The sequence below is a fragment of the Osmerus mordax genome, chromosome 6, assembly GCF_038355195.1.
Source record: "Osmerus mordax isolate fOsmMor3 chromosome 6, fOsmMor3.pri, whole genome shotgun sequence".
NCBI classification, from domain to species: domain Eukaryota; kingdom Metazoa; phylum Chordata; class Actinopteri; order Osmeriformes; family Osmeridae; genus Osmerus; species Osmerus mordax.
Genome location: NC_090055.1, coordinates 10,588,348 through 10,612,771, shown reverse-complemented (window position 1 = coordinate 10,612,771; position 24,424 = coordinate 10,588,348). Strand labels below are relative to the sequence as shown.

The following is a 24,424-nucleotide window of genomic DNA, read 5'->3' as shown; positions in this document are numbered from 1 at the left end:
AGAATGAGAAAGTAAGAAAAGATTTTAAAAAGTATTGGTCAAATGGAGAACTTTATTAGAACACAAGTTGGGAAGCAAATTTGAAATAATATTGCAATTTTGGAAACAGTTTGAAACATGAATGGACCTGTTTCATCCCTGTGATACACAATACGATTAGATTATAAATACCCTGTGTAGGTGTGGATAACAAAGCACATCGTTCAAACGTGTCGAGGAGAAAATGAGGGAAGACATGGACAGTTAGGTGCGTGTCTTGAGACAGATGATGATACTACTTTTGTCTCCCTTGTTTGGCAGATGAACATCATCTCCGGGGGTTTCTACGACGGCCTGATGCTGTACATCCACGCCCTGACCGAGACCATGGATGCCTCGGGGGCCAAGCCTGTAGGGAGCATTGTGACCAAACGGATGTGGAATCGCACATACCACGGTCAGTCCTTCGAGAAGCATCCTTATTAAGAGTTTTTATCAAGCTTGATTTGGATAAAACAGTCCTATCTGTGCATTTATCAGCAATGTGCATATTTGAGTCTGTTCCTTTGCAAGATGGCATGGGTTGTTGTTTCGTGTATCTTTCTGCTTTACAGGAACAACGTGTTAGATGTATAAACTGTGGTTTTCCCAATTTGTATTGAATGTGATGTAACCCAACACATTCACTATTTCAACTTGAGAAGTCACATTTTTGACAGCCTGTTTGAATATTTGGACTACTTGCTGTGATGTCATTAATGCAGCTCCATATTCTCTGGTTTCTCAGTAATAAGGCCATGCAGTGTGACTCACAAATGAATCAGTTAAAGATAGACGTGTTCAGCCCAGAGGTCTGTGTTTGTGCCCACAAGATTAAATAATTGGTTCAAATTTTATTAGTTTGAGACATTTCATCTAAATTTAATGTTCAATAAAAATCTGCCTTTTCACATAGGACTGCACTCCCGTCAGAAAGGAGATGGCAGATGATTGTTGACTTTGAAGCTCTCAAAATCTAAGATGCAACCTTTTGGTTGTGCAGCAGTAATACAGTATATATTTCATAACTATATGGGGGTCTGTGTTTTGTCTCAAAGATGTCTTGGAGTGGTTGTGTGTGTGTATATGTATATTATTTCCCTGGACAATTTTTGGCTTGTGTGCCCTGAAAATAGTGCTTTGAATTATAATGAGGTTCTGTGTCCATTAGCAACGGTAACTATTTAGCCGTTGCTTCAAAGCTTGATAAATACCACCCATGTCAACTAACTTCTAACCTCTGTAACGTTTCCAAAGCACACAATCCATTCAGCTATCAGGTGATCAATGAGGTCATAAAGAGCCCGACATGCTGTTGTCCCTGTCTCACTCCATTAATACAGTTGACTGCTGTCTTTAAATGTGCTTTTCATTCGCTGTCTCTTATTGAACTCACTCGATCATAGGCCACACACTTGACCATGAGGTCACTAGTCTACATTCTGAGTTTCACTAGAGTTGGCCAGATTGCCATCAGCAGCGCATAGCGAGCCGCCATAGCCTGTATTTTCCATCTCCAGTTTCCAGTAGCTTTTGTTGACCTGGACTGAGAGCGTGTGTGCTTGGGTTTTAGGAAAGCAGTTGGTTGTTGCTCTTTTGTGGAGAGAGGCTCCAGGTCTGAAAGTCGCTTGGGTGGAAGGAGAGGGCTGCACTGTATGAAGGATTTGGAAGGGACGGGTGATGGCTTAAACTTGTTTGGGAGGTCGCTTGTCAGGTGGTCACTGTGTGTTTATGCTTGGGGTAACAGAAGTGACACGGACATGAACTCAGGTGAGGGTTTGTACTGTTTGTACAGTTGCTCTCCTCCTGCTCTCTCCCCATCTTCTTCCCTCTTTTACCTAATTTCTTTGCCATCTTTTTTCACGCCACCCATTTGTTCTCCATTACAATTCTCCACCTCCTCTTCTTCTCTCCATCCCATCTGCGGACCTCAGTTTCAAATGACCACGTGTTGGTCCTCAATCACAGCCGGACATGAGCAGACAAACAGAGGAGGTAAACACTTCAGTGAGACAGCCGGAGGGCAAGATCCGCTGCAGACAAAAGCAGATGGAGAGGTACTCATTCAGTTAACCAGTCCTAACGTTGCCAATAGCAAGCCAAGGGCTTTTAGCATGTTTTATTGCACACACAAAAATGATTTCCTGTTGGTTTTGTGGACCTGACACTCCAATGCCAAGCATACAAAATTGGGTGTGTTCTAGAATTTAAACTTTTTTTAATTACTTAGTTTAAATTTCAAAGTTATACATTTTCTTGGTAGAAATCTGTATAAATGTGGTGTGTTGACATCATGAGAGAGAGAGAATTCCTGATACTTCCGTCTGCTTATTTTAGATTTTTACTCTGGTCTTTTTCTTAATTCCTTCTCCTGACAGCTTCCCACTGCCTTGTTAGTCTGACTCAGCCCGTTGCTATTCATTGTTTCTCTCATTTCTTCTTTTTCCTCTCCTCCTTCCGTTCTGTACTATTTTATCACTCTGAGCCTCCTTCAATTTCTCATTATTTTTCTGTCCCTGTCGTTTATGTCAGTTATTTGGTGACTCACTCATCTGTCCTACCTCGCCTGGTCTCACCTGCTCTCCTGTCATCAGGGGATTCCTCCTTCCCGACCCCTCGTTCCATCATAATATTTCTCGGACCTATTGCTTTTCTGTCATTCCGAAACCATCTATTCTTGTCCCTCACCAGTGACCAGGATCTCCAATTTCTGTTCTCCCTGTTGCATAACAAAAAGTCTGCAGGAAAACACCTGAAATATAGTTGAAATCTAATCAGGGGAAACCAGAGCTCCCTCGGCCATTTGAACAGGAGCCAGTTCTGTCAATTTCTCTCTGACATTAGCCTCTCTCCTCTACCCTGTCCCCCATATCTCCCTTTCTCCATGTGCTTCTCTTCCCCCCCCCCCCCCAACCCTCTCTTTGCTCCCTGATATCCATCACTGTACGTCCTTTTTAGCGTCAAGCTGTTCTGCTGCCCAGAAGGCGACTGCTCTTCTCGGCTCTGTAGCCAGGCCTGGGTGTGCCTGATAATGGAAGGAGTGCATTTCCGATGCCTTGTCATCGTCAGAGCTATAAGCTTTAAGCTCTCTGTCACCATGGTTGTCTGTCACTTTAAGTCTACTGTGTGGTCTGTAGGCGACAGTAGATGGGAGGTGTTTGGTCTCTGGTTTTAAGTTGGGAGTCATAAGAATCATTATCAATCATTTATACTGTACCTTGGAATGAACCTAGAAGTGCCCCTAGAACACAGGGAGTGAATGAAGTCACCTGCCTTGTGGATCTGGCAATCCATCTCATGCTCTTCATGTCACATTGCCATGATACATAAATATTGCCAGTATGTACATTGTCATTACAGTATGGTATGAATGAATGAATTTATTTGGCATCAACAATAATGAATACAGTAATGTTTTTATCTTATTGTGTCTGTGTGAAGGCAGTATATTTGTCTGCCGTTGGCAGTCACCTTCTGAACACCTGCTCTGATGGTTAGACAATGTCCGTGACATTTAATCATCTCATTGCTACTCGATGCATACACATACTCCAGCAAAACAAATGGACCTGTCTTTCTACATGCCTTTTTGATGTTCTCACCAGAGCTTAGTCGACAATTAATTACTATTTCAACATTGCATCCTGCCCATTCGCCTGCGATTCCAATCTGGATTCCCACTGAGATCAATTTCAGCAAACTTTGGAGATATTTTCAGGATCCATTAAGTACACTGACTAGTGACTGTTCCGTCACTCTGTCCTCCCCTGAGGCTGCTAGGACAGGCTGTCACCTCCTCTCCCACAGGGTCTCCTTTTCAGGAGACTTGATGGTTTGCCACGCCCCTCGCAGAGATCAGCACCATGACCAGCACCATGATACACTGGTTGCTGAAATAATAGATATCTATTATAGATAATAATATATATTTCAGGAGAGAACAGACTTAACTAGAGAGGGTACAATTTCTGGGGAAATTGTAGGGTGTGCTTGCTTGCGTCGGTTGTACAGGGATTTTAATGCCATTTTTACAACTGATATTCCTGTATATTTTATATAAAAATGCATAGGGCCTACTTATTATGTATAAATATTACATAGATTTAAAAGCATCTTTTTTTTGCTGCTCATTTACAACTCAAAATACGAGTGAAGTGTAGAATGAAATATGATGTCTTCTCATTTCCCCTGCAAGAGGCAGCCTCATAGCTGAATCAAAACGAATACATTTGGCAGACCGGTGTAAAAATGGACCTAATCTCTGTGACTTAAACGTCCTTTTAAGTTTTCCCTTCTCGTGATATTTTCAGGCATTTAGCTTACTAATATTGCATTCATTCATTAATAAAGAACCCCCTTTGAAGATTATTCTACGACGTTACCGGCAGAAGATAGAATCGCGATTCGAACAGTACCATCTGCTAACTGAAAATATGCCCCCAAAAACGTAAATAAGCTTGACATTTATTTAGTGGAAAATCGCTCATTCATAAAAAGCTCACTGGTAGCGATCATTGTCAGTAACAACGCAAAATGCGATATAGCCCTGTGTGGAGAAGCTGCCCCGGTAAATTCTACTACTACAGTAACAGTACTAGACTACTGCTGTGTTCGTCTTGGTAGCGATTGCGTTGGTTGAATTCGATTAAACGTTCCGTTGTACGGTTTAGGCTGAAATTAATTATTTTCATGAACAGATTGACAAAGTTTAGGCTGTGGCAATGAAGTTCAGGTTAGTAGTCAGATGGTTTCACCTATTGAAAGACTTTTGATTTAAGTAAGGGGAGTGCCGAACATGTTCTGTCGCCGTTTGACTTCCGAAACAGCTGTGTAAGTTACTGTAGATGTTTTTGTCGTGTGTCTCGCGTAGGCTACAGCGTTGCAATGAGCAACACTGGTTTGAAACCACAGGTAATGATAATTTCACCAACAAATCGTTTACTTGTAATGTAATGTCATAGTAAATCCTACAAAGAAAATGTATTTGTGAGGAATGTTTATTTTATGCATCATAGACCACTGTGGTATGTGTTTCCCGGGCAACAGAGGCTAATGTCATGCTAATGCTTCAGTGAAATAGCAGACTACCGTTTCCGAAAGTATATGTGGGCCTACTTCCTTAATAATATCAGCTAATATTGTACATTAAATTTCATAATTGTGTTTCACATCACAAAGTAAAATGAGTAAATAGTTATCACCCTGGCCTCTTTGCTTGTGGCGTTTCTGCAGCTGCCTTGCAGTAAAGCTATAGTTAGCCTAGCTATCCCCCAAGTTAACAGATGCGAAACGAATGTTCTGCTACAGGTAGTCACGCGTGTTTTCGTGACGTTAGTGACGTAGTGACGTTAGTAACGTCAGTGACTGTGGCTAGCAAATTAGCCACCGTTAGCTTCACTTTTCACCACAAAAACGCAATTTCTACTTAAACCATGCAACGGAACGTAAATAAAAATACTACCAACGCAATCGCTAACAAGACGAACCTTTTGACACCGCCGTTGTGTATGTAGTCCAAATATTGACTGATCCTTAGGGGGGCGAAAATAAATAATAAATATATATGTGAGAGAACAAAGGTTGTGCCCTTGCCGAAGGCAAAGCACACCCAATTAAGCTTGAAGACCTCCTGGCCTACAGGGACAAGGCCACCTGCACGTTCCATTCATAAATCCAGAATACCTTCTCAGACATACACGTGCACACTCCCTTTGAAGAGTGTTTCTTTTTCTTAACCCTGCCAAACTATCTCTCATCCAGGGAATTTTACATTAGAACATGGATTGAACATCAAAGCTAGCATATTGTGAGCATTCTTCCTTTTACGCATTTTTAACAAAGTCCGGGTATAAATGTACTTTGGAGATACAGCACATCTGGCCAGCAATGGAGGGGACTGTTGAGTGGATGCTATTGATTGAAATTCACATTTTGTCCCCTGGAAATGACAGAATGTTTAGTTTTTTGTGGGCTTGTCACTGCATGATTCCTGGCAGTCTGGGTTTCTTTTTCTTGTGTTAGTTCCAACAGGATTAAATGAAGCGGAGCTGGTGTCCTGTGGAGATTCATTTTCTATCATTTATAAAGAACTGGGCTAGAAGGATGGTCTAGAACAGCTTTGTAAAGCAGGTGAATACAGAGCTGGACAGCTACATGATGCATACTACTAAGTACATTATATCAATGGACAGACCAGAGCATCGTTAAGTTATTATCACTCATTCATCCTTCCTGTTTTGACGTAGCAAGGGAGCGCTATGAGAGAAAAATAGGTTGTTTTTCACTCTGATATTATATAGTATGGATTGATAATCACAATAATAAAGGAGCATGGATGGCGAAGTCTGGTAGCGTATACATCAGACCGACAGAGAGCATAAGGAGGAGGTGGAGGGATCAGGTTTCAGCAGCGGTCTTTTCACTTTAGCTCCTGGTCCATTAACTAATGGAAGGTCGTAACCAGTGTGGATGCTTGTAAATGTGTCTGCAGTCTTTTCACAGATCTATGTTCAGCTTAGTTCAGTCCAAAGACTTGATGCCAAAGTAATGGATAACATCTTACCTTACGTCAGCAATGAAGTCGTTTCTGCTTGGCTCAAACTCAAAGTAAATCTAGCAGGTATCACTTACGACAAAGCCAAAGGAAAATGTCCGCCTGCGTGTAGGAAAACATTTTCTATTCTATTCTATACTATTCGTTTCTATAAAATGTTTCCTGATGAGAGACAGTGCTAGCCAGGCAAGTTGAAGATTTGGTCATGTATTGTTTTAACCTGTTGTTAATCCTTCACCAGCTGAGTTGCATATGCTCTATGCTATATGAGAATGTATCTCAGGCTCATTTAAGAAGGTTTAGGTCTATCTGAGGTGGTGCTGTCAGGCCAAATAGTGTCCTAGGGCCAAATACTGTCCTATCTGACGTCACAATGCCGTTCCGATGCAAGGACGCGTCCGTCGCTATGACGACCTTAAATTCCTGAGATACTTACGCATGCTAGCAGGAAACGGTCATGGTTGCTATACTGGTTACTACGTAGGAAGTTTTGTATTTAGGCTTATTTAAACCAGTTTATTCTACAACTAGCTAGCTAGCACTAGCTATCGAAGGAGTAAAAACTTTAAATCTTAAGAGTAAAATAAACTGGTTTAAATAAGCCTAAATACAAAACTTCATACCTAGTAACCAGTATAGCAACCATGACAGTTTCCTGCTAGCACGCGTAAGTATCTCAGGAATTTAAGGTCGGCATAGCGACGGACGCGTCCTTGAATCGGAACGGCATTGTGACGTCAGGTAGGACAGTATTTGGCCCTAGGACACTATTTGGCCTGACAGTGCCATTAGTTACTTCTGGGTCTGGAAACTCTGATGACCCTTGTAGCTCCCCAGTAATACGCGCAGACACACACATCTTTGTAAAGAACAGGGTGATCTTTATTCCATCGTTGTCGATCATCAATCCCGTGAAAACTGCAGATGAAACAATACTTACAACAGTTCCATGCAGCAACCTCACTATACTAAACTAGCGATAGGCTAAGTTAGCTAAAACAGGCAAGTATTCTCAACATACCTCGTTGGCAGCTTATCACAATAAGGAGCTAAACACAGACCTTGTATCTTCAACGGCCTTTTCATAACTTCAATGTAGTAACTTAACAGGTACTATTTATATGTTTGATTGAGGAATGTGCTTATCGCGTTGCATAGCAGATCCTTTGTCTCAGTGTCCCACACAAAAGGTCCCACAGACGTGTACACAAATTTGTTCCGCCCCAAGCTATTTAGAATATATATTATATGCAGGAGACGTAACATTTATACACATACAACTGTACAATAACCCACTACATAAATTAAACCTAATGAGACAAACATGTTAATGAGCTAAGGGCAGTTACAACCCTGTCTCCAACCCTGTTCCTGGAGAGCTACCTACCTGTAGGTTTTTGCTCCACCACTAATTTAGCACACCTGGTTCGAATAATGAATCTAATTGAATCAGGAACCTTCTGTTTTGTATTATTGTGAGCAATACCTATAAGCAATAAGTGTGGGTAGTGTCCCAAATTAATTAGGAATGTGACTTTGCATTTTTTAAGCATACTTCTAGTGCTGTAGTACACGTTCTATTATGCCTGTTCTCTCTGGGGTACACTATTATACAGTGAGCATACAGTACAGTCTTCCTACTTACAGTTATGCAAAGCCATGTTTCCAGTAAATCGTTAAACTGAATATGTGTTTTTCTAACTGAAGTCAGCTGAATGTTCAAGACTGCATTTATGACTCAGCTGCCTTTTGCCAAACAGCACTCAGAAAGACACACATGTATACCCACACTACTGGGGTTTTAATTGCTCTCCTGCTGAATTATTGGCCGCCACCTTTGCTTCTCACTTCCTGTCCTTTTGAAATCAAATTTAAAAAGGCTGAATGGCCCCTTTCTCTGCCGGTGGCAGTCCAAAGAGACTGCTGGTCTGTTATCAGCGCGACATGCTACAATGAAGACTTCCTTGATCACAGATCAGATTTGAGGCTGAAATAATCCCCTGCTCAGATTAGCTCCATGTTGACCCCATGCACCTTCTCCCTCATGACGTACTGTCATTACATTTACATTTAGTCATTTAGCAGACACTCTTATCCAGAGCGACTTACAGTAAGTACAGGGACATTCCCCTGAGGCAAGTAGGGTGAAGTGCCTTGCCCAAGGACACAACGTCATTTGGCACGGCTGGGAATCGAACTGGCAACCTTCTGATTACTAGCCCGACTCCCTCACCGCTCAGCCATCTGCCTCTCGTTCATTAGCTGTGTTCAACTTCATGCTGCAGCCGGCTGACTTGAAGCTGAGAATGCCATTGGCTGCTTCAAGTCAGCCAGGCTGCAGGTGGCTTCAGGCGACGCCGGTGCTGCATGAAGTCGAACGCACCTATTGTGTAAGCTAGTAAAGTCCAGCCCCTTTTGAGGGCTGGCATTAGTTCCAGGCAGAGAGGTGAAGTCCTGCTCTGATTGTGAGCATATTGTTTGAATGCCCCCTATGGCTCACTTCTCTGTGGCACAAAGGAAGACTGTAACCCAAGTCCCTTACCGAGCAGGGAGAGCTAACACAGTTAGGTTCATCCACATCAGGGAAACCACGAAGAAACGAATGCTACTTTATTGTCATTCAAATTGATTATGTATTTAAACTTAAAGTAAATCATTGAAGTGTCAGTGAGGGTTTAAAGGTGGCTGTATGGTTGGAGGGAGGAATTAGTAATTTTTCGTCAGTATTTGTATTTATTTTTGTGTTGCATATTTTGCACCAGTTTTCCACAACTTTGCAGTCATGGAGGGTTTCAGTCCTAGTTGAGTTAACGGTTAGTGGATGGGCACGCCCATCCAGTAACACCCCCCCCCCCCCCTCCCACCTACCAGTATTCCTGGAAATCAGGACATCATCTACCTACTATAGTGCACACATTACTCTCTGGTCAATGCTAAATGTTTTACATCTGCTAAGTATTTGCTAAATCATACCCCCCCCCCACCCCGGCACCACCGCAACAGCCCCAGACGATCAAACATCTCCAACCGACCAACCAACCTTAACGTAAACAGCATTGTTAATCATTTGCCCATCTGTGTGTGAGACCTCTTCTAAAAGGGAAGTCATGTGTGAGAGACAGTTTATTTTGTTATGGCCAATGAGTGTCAGTTTAAACCGGGGTCGCTTGTGTAATGACAGAGGTGTGTGTTCATCTTCAAGGGGATTGTGTTTGCTTGTGCAGATATCATGCATGCTAATAATAACGTGGGTGCAGACACTGTATGCGAGTGTGTGCACTCAAATACACGTTGTGTGTGTTTATGTACCGCTGTGTTTTTGTGTGTGACCTCCCTACCGCCCCATCTCCATCTGTCTAAACAAGCCCTTCATATCGCTGGCGTCTCATCTCCTACACCTTCACTGGCAGCCACAGCACCTGCAGCAGTTATTTATGGCTGCAATAACCTCATCTAGATCTGACATTTTCTAACTGCTAATGGCTTAGCTTGTCACAACTCCGCAAATGTCACTTCTTCTCTCTCCGACATAAAGAAAACCCCTTGCAGTGTGTGCTCAATAGGTTACTGGTGCCCTGGTGGTCATTATCTGGGACACGACCGGATGGTTATCCGGCTAGGAAATTAAATGGTGTCTAGATAGTTGAGCCCCTAGGTTTGATATGCATGATGGGAAAGCTATAACCCTGCCATTTCACGTGATAAACGGGCCAAGGCGAGGAAGATGTTGGCAACAAGACAAAAGACTTCTCATCTCATGATATGTGCCTGTGTGTGTGTGTTTTAGCTCATAACACAAGGCCTGCACAGTGTGTTGCCTTGTGTGATCTCAAACACAGGTGCGTGTCCTATTCACCGCCACTTACAGAGATGTTCTCTTGATGACAGCGTTTGTTTACGTGTGCTGCTGTCCGTTTTACACCTTGCTGCCTGTTTGTGTGATTAGCCGGTGAAGGTGATTCACTCTCTCGTGTCTGCTAACATCTCCCACTCAGCACTCTTTTGAAATGGTAATCTGAGCTCCTGCGCCAATGTTCCGTTATTATAGGTGCCTAGTGGCTCCTTGGATGGAAGGTTTCATCTGTGAGCGTTCTGCTTTTTGATTAGGACCGATCGGTTTCTCTCTCTGTCTTTCTCTCATTCCCTAAGCCTCTGCTTGTCACCTGTTCCCTCTGTCCAGGTGTGACAGGACTGGTCCACATCGATGAGAACGGAGACAGAGAGACAAACTTTGCCTTGTGGGACATGGCAGGCACAAACCTCAGTACCTTCCAGGTACCTCACCCTGCACAGACCTACAGCACACACACAAACTCAAACAGACTTCTTTTCTTAGCAAAACTCAAGGGTTATAGCACTCATCCATGTGCTAGTCTTATTACACAGTCTGTTTGTGCTTCACAGATGGAAAATTACACCTGTCAACTCAGGAAGACAGCTTAGCCTTCCTGTTAGCTGTAGATGCTCTACATAGACAGACACTGTCTATGTAGAATTGAATCGGATTAGATATTGCTCTCAAAAGATAAATGTTGCAACATTTGGAGCGAAACTGTGTTTTTCTGTAATTGTGTAACATGACATGACTAAGATAACAAAAAGGGCCTCTGATGCTTCTAATGGTGCCTGGAATCAGGAAGTTCTTTTAATTAAATTATATAAAGTGCATTCATCTCAAGAACCCCTTTTGCATGCACACACACGATTCCACACACACTCACCCAGACACACACACACACACAAACACTCTGAAGTTAATGATTGATCCATCAGGAAGAGAGACAGAGTTTGCGGTTTTGTGCTTGTGTGCGCGTGCGTGTGAGAGTGCTGGTTGTGTGTGTGTGTGTGTGTGTGTGAGAGTAACTCACCAGTAGACTCAATAATCATTATCCCTATATTCTATTGTGGACAATAAAAAATAGCTGTGGTTTTACGGACAAAGTTGTGAGTGTGTGTCTGTGTTGGTGTCGTTCTTTTTCAGTCGTTTCTCAATCCATAATCTACAGTATATAGAGTCAAATTCACCATAAAGTAACCATAAAGCCAGCCACTAATGTTGGTCTAATCCACGCCATGTTGGTTGTGCTGGTGCCAGATCGTGCTGGTGTACAACGGCTCTGAGAAGAAGCTGAAGCCTGTGCCGGGGACGGTCATCCAGTGGCCAGGGGGCGCTGTTCCCCGCGACGTGCCCGCCTGCGGCTTCATGAACGACAACCCTGACTGCCTCACAAGTCAGTGCCTGAGCCTGCCTCGTGTTGAAGTGAAACTTTGAGTCTCTTTTATGAGACAGTGACACTGAACACGCACAGTGTGTCACTGTGTTTTCTTCTCTCCAAGGAACCATAACCATCCACCAGATGGTGTCTATTGTGGTGTTCTTCATCATTGTCATCATCCTCACTATCACAGTGTTCATTTACAGGTGAGTAGGATCCTTCCACAGATTGGACTGATGTGTGTGATGGATTTTATGACAAATCACCATTTATTCTTCTTATACTTCATTCCTGTTGATTTGTATTTGGTACATTTCTGTCACACAAATACACACACACACACACACACATGCAGGAAGTTGAAGCTGGAGAATGAGCTGGTGGCCCAGCTGTGGAGAATCTCCTGGGAAGACATTCAGATGAGCAACCTGGAGAAGGTGCTACGAAGCGCTGGGAGCAAACTCACGCTGTCTCTAGTGAGTCGGCATACACACACGCACACTTTCACATGAACACTACACACTTTCACATGAACACTTTACACACACACACTTTCACAGGAATACTCCCCCCCACACACATTATACAGTAATTATCTCTCCTTTCAATATAAACATACTTCTGTCCTGTACCCCCAGTGGTACACATCCTTTCGAGATTATCCACAAACGGTACACACACATGCACACAAACTCATACTGCAACCATGTTCCCATGTCTTTTGCTCTTCAGAGGGGCTCCAACTATGGTTCTCTACTGACAGGAGATGGAAACTTCCAAGTTTTTGCCAAAACAGGCTACTACAAGGTTAGATCCTGTGTGTGTGTGTGTGTCTGTTGGTGTGTGTGTGCCACAGCTTTTGATATCTATGATATGCAGTGTTGGGAATAACTCCACTACTTTTGGCGGTATTGTAACTAATTACTTTTTTCAATTAAATAACGCAGTTACATTACTGAAATTTAAATGGGCTCGTTACTCGTTACTTTTTTCTTGCATGAATTCCCCAATTTCCTGTTTTTAATCTAACTCAAACAAGTTTACTGCGACTCAGTGTATGAATGAATAAATCCGCATTTTAGACTAGCTCACATGGCCGACAGTTCGGACCATGCAAGCTTTTTGTCACGGAAATATAGACATTATTTTTCCCCTGTCCAGATCAAGGATAAAAATATACTGGTTAGTTGTAGTTTGTGTGCAGGTGCGAGAACTTTATCCACTGCGAAGAATAGTAATTATAATCTTCACAAGCACCTAGTAAAACAACACGCTTCTACAAAGCTAATCGTAAGAACCCAGTGCTAGCTCCGTTGATCAAGCAGTCGGAGCCACTTCATCAAAGCAGCCGAGGCTTGATTTTAAACAGAAGTATTTCCAGTCTCTAAGCCAGGCAGAACTAAACAGACTGATTGCCAGGTATGTTGTCAAGACATGCGACCTATGTCAACAGTTGAGTCCGTTCGTTGCCTTCTGGCAACTAATTATCAACATACAATGATATAACATTTTACAGTTGTCTTGTCCCACACTGCAACACAAAATTTTTATAACTAAGCTATCTGTGTGCGTTAATTTGATAATAGAAGCAGGAATTAAAAGTAACGCAAACGTTACTTTCCCTTGTAACTAATTACTTTTCTATGCAGTAACTAGTAAAGTAATGCAGTTACTTCTGAAATAAGTAACTGTAACTAATTACTAATTTTCGGTAACGTTCCCAACACAGATGATATGTAATATGTCCTTTCTTTTTGCAGGGCAATATTGTAGCCATAAAATACATCAACAAGAAACGGATTGAGCTGACAAGAAAAGTGCTGTTTGAACTAAAACATGTGAGTTTTATGATGGGTGTTATGTAGCGTTACATTGTGTTTAATTGTGTTTGTCATTCTGTACTGTATTCCTGTGTGTACCTGTTTTAATTCACCAGCATTGTGTGTGTGTGTGTGTGTGTGTGTGTGTGCCTGACCGGTTCTACCCAACATCTTCCTTCCCCAGATCCGTGATGTCCAGAATGAGCACCTGACCCGCTTCATCGGCGCTTGCATCGACCCCCCGAACATGTGCATCATCATGGAGTACTGCCCTCGGGGCAGCCTGCAGGTATTTGACCCCTGACCTCTGACCATCCTACTTGTTGAACGGAAGGTGACAGAGGTGATTGTTCCATGTGTGTTCTCCTTCAGGACATCATGGAAAATGAGAGCATCACCCTGGATTGGATGTTCCGATACTCCTTAATCAACGACATTGTCAAGGTATTTTTCCCCACAGGCAAATACACACACACACAAACACAACCAAGCTGAAGCTTATGCTATTTCGCACAATAATTGTTTGTGTTTCAAAGCTCAGTACTGGGTACACACACATTTTGTATTCCCTCAGGCCACAGAAACTTAATATAGATCTATCTTTCACATTGTCAGCAAAACTATGTTTTCTTCATTGGTAATTTGTAGAGGATTTTCATTTTTTCAAGGCTAATAGCTTGGCCATCTCCCATTGGCTGTACACTGTCTCTTTTGAATTATAAGTCTATACCTCTGAATCTGTCCCCTCCCTTTGTGCTATATCTATCCCTGGCTCTATCACCATGCATCCTTCAATCCCGCTCTCTTCTATCCTTCTATCTAATTTTCTCTCTCCCCTCTCTTCATGCGACCGCTCTCTGTCTCCTCTGCTCTCTCTCCCTACTTCCCTCTCTACCTTATTCACTCTATCTCTCCCTCCCTTCCCCAGGGTATGGCCTTCCTCCACAACAGTGTGATAGTCTCCAATGGCAACCTCAAGTCCTCTAACTGCGTGGTGGATAACCGCTTTGTTCTGAAAATCACCGATTACGGCTTGTCCAGCTTTCGCACGGAGAGCGACAACGAAGATGCCCACGCCTATTACGCCCGTAGGTCTCTCCAGCACAGCTTCTCAACTGTCTTAGGAGAGCTGCCATAGTTTCACAGAATGATGGCATAGAGTTACACACATTACAGGCAGACTGGCTGGCTTGCTGGCTGGCAGAGGGAGGGAGGGAGGGAGGGAGGGAGGGAGGGAGGGAGGGAGGGAGGGAGGGAGGGAGGGAGGGAGGGAGGGAGGGAGGGAGAATGTTCAGTTCCTATACATGAGCTTCGTAGAAAGATAGATTTTGCGATTCTATTTCCATACATTCCCTCTCTCGATAGCAGTTGCGCTAACTGTGTGACAAATTGAAATGGACCGCAACATGATTGGATTTTTTGTTTTTGTTTTGTTTTGTTGGTCGGAAAGATAAACATGACCCCATCAGCAGCTTCCATCCCTCTCCCTCTCACCCCCATGCCCTCCCTCCCTCTTCCTCTCGTTCTCCAGGGAGGTTGTGGATGGCTCCTGAGCTGCTGAGGCTGGAGAGCCCTCCTCCGGCCGGCACCCAGAAGGCTGACGTCTACAGCTTCGGCATAGTTGTCCAGGAGGTGGCACTGCGCCGCGGAGCCTTCTACCTGGAGGGGGAGCCACTGAGCCCCAAAGGTGAAGCCCCTGGTAGCACACTCACAGTCTTTGAAGGAAAGCATCTGTTCACTTCTACAGATGCAGTCAAGACAGAATGATCCAAACCCTTAACCTTGTATGTTAATACATGTTCCGTAAAGCTTCTGGCTTACAAGATGCCCTGAGCAAGGTATTTCAGTGGGTCCACCATTGCTAGTGTAGAGTGTTGAGCTTACAGTTCTATTGGAGTTACCATGACACCCTAGCTGGTGTCGCTGTATAGACCAAATGTGAAATGACTTAATGTACTGTGAGTCTGGATATAAATGTACAGGCTAAATTTGCACAATAAGGCAACAAAAACTAATTTTGCGGGAATTAAAGAGGCGATGGGAAGTTCCTGTGAAGCACTTGCTGTGCAATTAAGGTAGTTAACTCCTCAGGAGACCTGTTTGTTTTCAATTTTTACATGCACGCCGCTCACGCAAATACACACATACAAACACACACGGTTCCCACGGTACACACATGTATACACTCACATACTGAACGCACACATACGATAAGATATGATCAACTTTATTGTCTCTAAGAAAAGGGGACTTGGACACATCTGTTGTTAAAGTACAAATAACATTGTACATACATACGTTACATACACTCATGCACATGCACACGCAATACCATCATTAAATGCATAGACTTCCAGACACGCCCACACACACACAGATTTGATCAAACCAGTTGCTTGTGTTTACACCTGGTCGTGTGATGAATGGAAAGTTGATTGACAGACAGGTTAATAGACCATCCTTTTCATCTGCCTGGTTGGTGTTCAAAAGCTAATCTTTTCTCGTGTCAATCAGGACTTCAGATTGCAATTTGAATTTGTCTGACACACCGGAAATGACTGCTTCATGCTGACAGAACTGTGTGTACTCAAGCATACATGACATGAGTTGTAGGCTGAGGCAGACATTCACACTTTGCATTGTCTTCAGAAGTTTCTTGATTGAATCTTCATTGCTACATCGTGAAAATGGGTTGAGTTATTACCAGAGCAAACCGAATTTGCCATGCAAAATCCTCCTGATCGTCTTGTAGTGGATAACCTCAAGCACACTCCTCTTCACACACTCGCACGCACACTGAACAGCAGTCTTTCAACCGACTCTGAGGTTTACAAGCAGTGGAAGTCTGTAGCAAGGGAGGTCAAAGGAAGCAGACTGGCACAATCAAAAGATAACAAAATCTCCTTGAAAATGATGAAAGCGGAAGAAAAGATCCATATGACAGATCACAACTCCAGAGAGCCTTTTATTGTTTGCTGGTGCAGGGCCAGTTTTATTTATTTATTTATTTATTGTGTGTATTTGATGTTGGGTACAAAGTGAAAAAGCAAATTTTTGTTACTTTGTTCAGAAAGGACAGCCATTGGATACCTACAATATATATTTGAACTGTGAATAGACCTGGTTTGCCACTTACTGAACCTACAGATGTTCAAATGGGGGGGATGAGAGCAAAGTGATGCTGGTACAACATGTACCTACTCCCACCATTACTCATCCTCACTCAACCCAAATATATTCTGTTTCTTCCCTCCCCCTGACATACCTTTTTCCCACCTACCCCTCCATCCATCTTTCCCTCCTCTTCCATCCTTTTATCCCTGACCACCGTCCAACCCCATCTTTCTTCCTCCAACCCCCACTTCTCCTCTCACCCCCCCAAACACACACACACACCACCCATCCTTCAACCCCCACCTCTCTTCCCCATACACACACACACACAAAACCCACCCGCCAACCCCCACCTCTCCACCCGCCTCCCCCCTTCTCAGAGATCGTGGACCGGGTGGTGCTGGGCGAGTGGCCGTGCCTGCGGCCTACCGTGGACCCCCAGAGCCACAGCGAGGAGCTGGGGCAGCTCATGCTGCGCTGCTGGGCTGAGGAGCCCTCCGAGAGGCCTGAGTTCAACCAGATCAAGCTGCTGCTCCGGAAGCAGAACAGGTACCAGGACGCACCGCCTGCCGATGCTGCCACACGGCATAACCGTCTGCTTGCTTTGCTACATAGGATGGGGGTGCATCAACATGTTGTTTGCTTTGCCAGTCATCTAGAAAGCAGGTTGACTCATTCAAAAGCTTTTGTCAAAATCCACGTTACAAACCGTACAAGTTTAGTTACAGCCCCATCACAGCCACTGGCATTGCTAAGAAATATCCACCAAAAAATATCACAAGAATCATACCTTGGATTATTGTATCATTTGGTTACATCAACTTAGCTCTAGATGATAAAAAGCTGATTTTTGTCTTGTTTGTGTGTGTGTGTAGGGAGTGCAGCACTAACATCCTGGACAACCTGCTGTCACGCATGGAGCAGTACGCCAACAACCTGGAGGAGCTGGTGGAGGACAGGACCCAGGCCTACCACGAGGAGAAGCGCAAGGCTGAGGCCCTGCTCTACCAGATACTACCCCAGTAGGTCCACACACACACTCTCACACACACACATTCTCACGCACAGCTGCTAGTAAGAGGCTCCGCGATATAGCACTTGCATTGCACCTGGGCGATCACACGCACACACACTTCTCACACGGTTCTGATTTGGTCTCTGCAGCTCCGTGGCGGAGCAGCTTAAGAGAGGGGAGACAGTGCAGGCCGAGGCCTTTGACTCTGTCACCATCTACTTCAGCGACATCGTGGGATTCACAGCCATCTCTGCGGAGAGCACACCCATGCAGGTGAGACTGGCTATGCCAGTACACGCTCAGTGTAAGACAGGACACCTGTCTGACGCTCAGGACACCTCCACCATGTAAGATTTCACTCAGACACCCACTGGTGTGACTACTCTCTTTTGACGGAAATCGCACCATCATTCTCTCGCTTTCAGTGTGCCTCACCTCGCGCTTCCTTGTTTGTCGAACTGCCTTTTGCATTTAGTTTTGCACTTTCACCTCTTGGTATGTATGGTGTAATATATGCTTTGTAAGATTTTTGGGGTTCAAATTGTTCTTTTTTTGTAGGTTGTGACCTTGCTCAATGATCTCTACACGTGTTTTGATGCCATCATAGACAACTTTGATGTTTACAAGGTAAAACAGCAGTCTCTCTCAACAGACACATTTCTCTTTCTCTTCTGTTTCTCGACAAACATCTCTTTTTCTCCTGTGGTCTTGAATATCTTCTGATTCTTCTTCACTGATGGGGTTTGATCAGACAAGAATCTAATGTAATCTAATGTAATTGAATATAATTAAACAGAAGTACTATTTATATAGTCCACCTCTCTGAGAAAGTGATTTAAAAGCCATTTATTGTCAACAAACTCTGCATCGGTGCATTTGAGATATGTTGCACCCTCGTCGTCCGGATGACTCTCTGGCGCCCCCAGGTGGAGACTATCGGAGATGCCTACATGGTGGTGTCAGGGCTGCCGGTGAGGAACGGGAAGCTGCACGGGCGCGAGATCGCCCGCATGGCCCTGGCGCTGCAGGACGCCGTACGCACGTTCAAGATCCGCCATCGGCCTCACCAGCAACTCAAACTGCGCATCGGCATCCACAGCGGTAAGGGCGCCTGGCAGCAACGTGAATACGGACTGTCCAGACAAAAGGGTGGTTTACCTGTTGAAAGGTTCAAATGATTCCATGTTTCCAGCTTTCCTGCTGACTGCTTGTTTGTGTGTGTGCGTGTCTGTGTGTGTGTCTGTGTGTGTAGGTCCAGTGTGTGCAGGTGTAGTAGGGCTGAAGATGCCCCGATACTGTTTGTTTGGGGACACAGTCAACACCTCCTCTCGAATGGAGTCCAACGGAGAAGGTACACCCTCTCCAGATAACGCTGCCCTTCAGTTCCACACACTCAAGCATACACACACGCTCAAAACGACGGAATATTCTCAAGTGATTTAAGTGCTAGTCAATCCAATATGGCAGTCCTTCAGACTGTTAGCAGTAAGGAGACCTTCATGATTTTTCCATAAAGCACAAGTTATTCCACAGTATCCTCTTTCTCTCTTGACTGAGCAGTAGCACTCAAATTAACCTAAAGGTCAACTGATGACGTGGGCTGTAGAACATGAGAGCGTTTGTTTGATTACATTTATAAAGTACTAAGCAAGAGTAGTGCTTTGAGGCCTTTTTAAAAAGAATAGCGAAACCAGCACGGTGGAACGTTGCTAGCTTCGTAGCAAGGACTTCTTGTGAAGAACGGTGACATGAAACTGTGACTTCTCTGTTCTGTGCAGCGTTGAAGATCCATGTGTCAGCGGCCACGCAGGACGTCTTGCAGGAGTTCAACTGTTTCCAGCTCGAGCTGAGGGGAGACGTGGAGATGAAGGGAAAAGGCAAGATGACCACGTACTGGCTACTGGGAGAAAGTAAGGGCCAGGAGTGAAGGAGGGAAGGAGAACAGGGAAGGAGGGTTGGAAAGGAATGGGAGACCCGAACTCAGGACTAGGGATGCGTATTTATAAGATTTTAGCGATTCCGACTCCTTATCAATTCCTGCTTATCGATTCGATTCCTTATCGATTCTCTTATCGATTCTCCCCTCTACAGCCAACTAGGTCTGTCCGTCCTGCACCCCCCCCCCCACACACACACACACACACTCGTTCTAAACTAATTTTTGGCTTTGACTGGTTCTGAAATGAGCTAATACCTACCACCTCTAGGCCTCTTCAGGCCTCTGTTTTCAAAACAAAATCTAGTCGGAGATAGAAACTTTCAGTTTCCTTGTGTTCAAGCTTCTATTACTCAACACCAGTAGGACTTACAGGGGTCCTAACAACAGGGGAAATAACTTCAGTGTCACCTTTCAAAAAAGAACATTTACATGCATGTACTCCAAATGGTTCAACAACAGCTTTCAATGTACTTTGGGTATGTTGTTTAGACGTTTTCAGGCACATTTAACAGGACTATTAAAAGGTTAAACAATTAAAATGATAAGTTTAATAATGGATTAAAAATCGATATGCTCAGTTTTATAATGGGACACGCGAACGTTTGCTGATAGCACACGCCGCCCCGATAACGTGAAATGATTAATAAGATCAATACTAATGGGAGACGAATGCCGGAGCTAAAATGTATGCTTCAAACGACGGGACAGAAGATAACTAGATTGACTACACACAATAAAGGCAAATTGCTTCAGACAGTAACAAGTGGTTGTGATCACTTTTGAGCAGTTTAGCTCTACCTTAGATAGTTAGAGATGAAGCGCGAACGTTAGCTGCACTGCTGCATGCATCGAACACATGACGTTCCAGTAACTTCATTCCATGCTGTGTTGAAATGCTTCTTCATATTTGTAGTATTTCCTCCCTTCAACGAAATATACTTTTTACACGCGTTACAAGTGGCGTTGTTGTCATTCTGTCGTGTGAAATACAACCAAACTTTAGAACGCTTCTTCCTAGTTGCCATGTTTGCTGCAGTCTGTCTGAATAAACTATAAAAGTTTGCGCATGCGCAACAGCACAGAGAATCGTTAACAGAATTGTTAAGAAATTTTGCTAACGATTCCAAGGAATCGATCCACTGGGAACCGGTTCAAAACAAGAACCGGTTCTCGATACCCATCCCTACTCAGGACCCTAATGAGGAGGGGAACAAGGGGTTGAAATGGAAGAAGCAAAATGTATTGTAGGAGAGAATAAATGGAGCCAGAGGTTCCAGTCATGGAACATGAAGATGAAGCAGAATGAACATGGTTTGGAAAAGTAGAATACCGTACATCCCAGAATCAAAGAACTGTGCTCTCACACCCATTGGGGAATCTTGAGAGTGTGTCAAATGTTGAGTGTGTATCTTTTCTGTATTAAAGATTTTTTTAAATGTAATGTTAATTTGATACAGCACCACTAGTACAGTTTTATTTTTTTACCCTGTGACCCACAAAACTGTAGAGTGATTGTGGATGTTGCAAACTGTTAGTCACATTATGTAACTTGAATATGTATCGACAGTATGTCCATTCTAGCCTTGTAAAGGACTTTAACTTGATTCCTGTGGTAAAGTTACAGTAGTATTGTTTTGCCTTGTCTCAGACCTGACCACTTTAAATGAGCCTGGAGATTGGATTTGTTTATTTGAGTGGGTTTGAGAAATCTAGTAGGGGGAGGAAAAGGAAAGGGAGCAAGAAAGGAAAAGTGTGCGTTCATGCCATGGATGTGTGTTTGCAATGTGAGTGCCTATAATTGTGTCATACGAGAACACATTATTACGTTTATTCGTCCATTATTTTCCCAAGGCTTCATGGGCAAAAGAACTGCACCTACATTGCTACACTTTGGTCAAATAAGAAAATATTACTCCACCTCAACAACACTCTACAGTACTTAATATTGTTACTCTCACAACAAATGTTTTTAATAATTGCCTTTGAAAATAGTCCCGCTTGTTTTCAACATAGATTGCACTCAAATATATTCTACACTCTGCAAATGCAACTTGGTACTGGCAGCAGTTATGCTGCTTTGTGACTGTACAAGACAGTAGTCAAAATGAAAAAAAGTTACGATAACAGTTTGCAATGCATTACAACAGCAGTAGTAGATTTGTATTACATCAGGTAACATTTTGGCAGAAGAAGTTTGGTATTTGACTCTGCGAAGTCTAACACCCAATTTTCTCCAGTGGACTGCCACTCTGAAAGCACACCGGAATTTTCTATTTTTGTGACATGTTACAACAAACTTTTTAAAATCTTGTGAAGTATCGGCATAGAGGATGTCTGAATAAACTGAAGAACTCATACGTAGGATGCATTGAAGTGCCATATTTTGTTTTGGTGGTCACAGTAATGACTGAGTTTCATACTCAAAGTGACTGGTCTTAGTGGTACCAGGTTTTAAGCCAGCAGTGTTCACTTGTACTGAAGCATCAGACTGATTAAGTATGTATATTTCAGATTGTACATGTCAGTCCTAAATGTGTTTCCCTATGGTAAGTTTTTTCTCCTTGAATCAATAAAAATTATATACATGTGAGTTTCTTCCTTTGTGTTTCCCTCATAATGTGTGCTTGGTCTCACATACTGAATGATATTGATATGTGTGTAGCGTTACACAGTAAAACATTTAACTCTATTCTGTTCATATCAATTGAGCTTAAACAACATCACCTTAACACACAAACTTCCTCTGCCAATTATATATATATATATAAAAGGACTAGTGACTACGCTTTAAACAGAGAATTGTTGGACCAACTTAATTGAATTGGTAACACACAAATTAATTACGTTTTTTGAAATAAAGTTAACAAGTTAGATTAACACAATTGCTTTCAGTCCTATGATTTCAAATCAACGGTTTACATTAATCCAACTTAAAATAGAGGCAAGTCAACTTAAAGCCAACTCAAGTATTTGCTTTACCTTAATGTAAAATGCTGCTCATTTACAACCTAATAGAATGGTTTCAGGAAAAGTAATTTTTGCAGTTTGTTAAACACAATTATATTACTGTCCTACCAATTACAATTTGAAATTGTCTGGAAAAAAAAGCAGTTGAAACTAGAAAGGTACATTTCCTGAAGAAAATGTGTGTCTTTGCTGTTGAAAAGTTGAATAGTGAAGAAGGTTTTTAAAAGTTTTTAAAAGAGTTATGTGCAATAAACAATGTGAGAGTATGTTGTGAAAGTATAGGTGAGAAAAAACATTTAATGCCATCACGATAGAAACATATTTACATATGCATTTCAATATTTTCTTACTGTTGAAAAAGGAGTGATGAAAAGAGTATCTAATTTACTTTCATCAGTTTAAAAGCGTTAAAAGTATTCAAGCAAATATAGTGATGTTAAAAGTATAAAGCAGACGGTGACCTCATCAAAAACAAGTTTTATTTGTTTACATTTAGAAAACATTTGGTGAATCGACAATTTTGAAATAATTAGCACAGTAGTTAGTATCAGCATGTCAAAACTAACATGCAGACAAGCCTCATATATTGCACATACAAACAAAATATCATCACCATCTCTCCATGAGAAAAAACAATAGTAAATATTTGTAAATAAATGACACAATTGTATGTATTTCGTGGCTAAAAAACTCATTTTTGCCAGAGTGACAAATTTATCAACACAGAGTTTTCGGAACATTGGGCCCTTTGTTTGATATTTATGAATAAATATATTACAATTTCAATAGTTTACAATATTGTTCATTTCCTACAATCAAAGGCTTTTCACATTGTTTCCAGACCTAGGTTAATACTCACAGAAGTTCAAGACTTCAAGGACCAGTAGCCCTGGGGCCAGGGCTCGTAAGGGTTGAAGCTAAGTTAATCAATTGTCCCTTTAGACCGTTAACATTAGCGAGATGAGTGAGAACAGCAAATATCGGTTCGTCAACGGCTGATCCGCATCCAAATCATGTGGTTAATTTCAATCAGGCTAAACTTATCAGGGAAATTGCACGTGCACGTCCTACTTCAAAAGGCAGGAAAGGTCGATCACCAAAACCGTGATTTTTTTACGGTATGATGGCGGAAAAGACGAAAGAGAGAGCGGTGATAGGATATTGTCGCCATCCGAGCAAACTATTATAATGAGTCTCTAAGAAGACAATAAGCATATTATCATGGCTAAGTCAAACACCGCCACCGCTGCCAGAGCAAGACAAGCAGCTTGGCAAAAAAATGCCGATAAGCTAAATGCGAAAGTTTTGGGGAAATGTATAGGCTCATCTTAAGTGCCTCATTACCCCAATCAATCAGATCACATTTCTTTCTGCCTGCTGGTATAGACTTAATGGAAATTAATAATCGAATGAGATCTTGCTAGCGAAAATAATGATCTCAACTCTTTCAGAATAAGTAGGCTAGATAAAAACAAGGCCAACGAGTATCTAATTGATACGAATTCATAGACAATTATGAGGATATATGTAGGCTACTGCGCTTATATCATGTACTGTAAATGTGTATATGCATGTAGGCCTATGTGTAAATCCCTCTTTGATTTCATTGACTGGGACATGGCCAGGGAATATGATGAATCGATTCATCAGCTGGTTAAGCGTCAAGTACACTTTTCTTACAGCAACGCATGCTGCGGCTTTGCCAATGTTTTCTGCATCGCCTATACTGTATAAAAATGTAGCCTATAGCCTACCTGACGCAAAAAACCTCAAGGCTATGCA

General features: G+C 42.7%; 1 protein-coding gene across 1 annotated transcript in view; it reads left to right on the top strand.

The window, feature by feature from the left end:
- The window catches only part of npr1b (natriuretic peptide receptor 1b), a 37,919-nt gene extending 15,661 nt beyond the window's left edge, over positions 1-22,258 (top strand). The window contains exons 4-21 of the mRNA XM_067238321.1: positions 301-436; positions 10,752-10,846; positions 11,667-11,802; positions 11,909-11,993; positions 12,143-12,263; positions 12,520-12,594; positions 13,548-13,625; positions 13,792-13,896; positions 13,980-14,051; positions 14,536-14,695; positions 15,139-15,294; positions 17,102-17,270; positions 17,597-17,743; positions 17,886-18,009; positions 18,295-18,363; positions 18,663-18,837; positions 18,989-19,087; positions 19,515-22,258. Coding sequence (XP_067094422.1) covers positions 301-436; positions 10,752-10,846; positions 11,667-11,802; positions 11,909-11,993; positions 12,143-12,263; positions 12,520-12,594; positions 13,548-13,625; positions 13,792-13,896; positions 13,980-14,051; positions 14,536-14,695; positions 15,139-15,294; positions 17,102-17,270; positions 17,597-17,743; positions 17,886-18,009; positions 18,295-18,363; positions 18,663-18,837; positions 18,989-19,087; positions 19,515-19,663 — 2,151 coding nt within the window. The 3' untranslated portion in view covers positions 19,664-22,258. The remainder of the gene's footprint in view (positions 1-300; positions 437-10,751; positions 10,847-11,666; positions 11,803-11,908; positions 11,994-12,142; positions 12,264-12,519; positions 12,595-13,547; positions 13,626-13,791; positions 13,897-13,979; positions 14,052-14,535; positions 14,696-15,138; positions 15,295-17,101; positions 17,271-17,596; positions 17,744-17,885; positions 18,010-18,294; positions 18,364-18,662; positions 18,838-18,988; positions 19,088-19,514) is intronic.
- Positions 22,259-24,424: the final 2,166 nt, after the last annotated feature.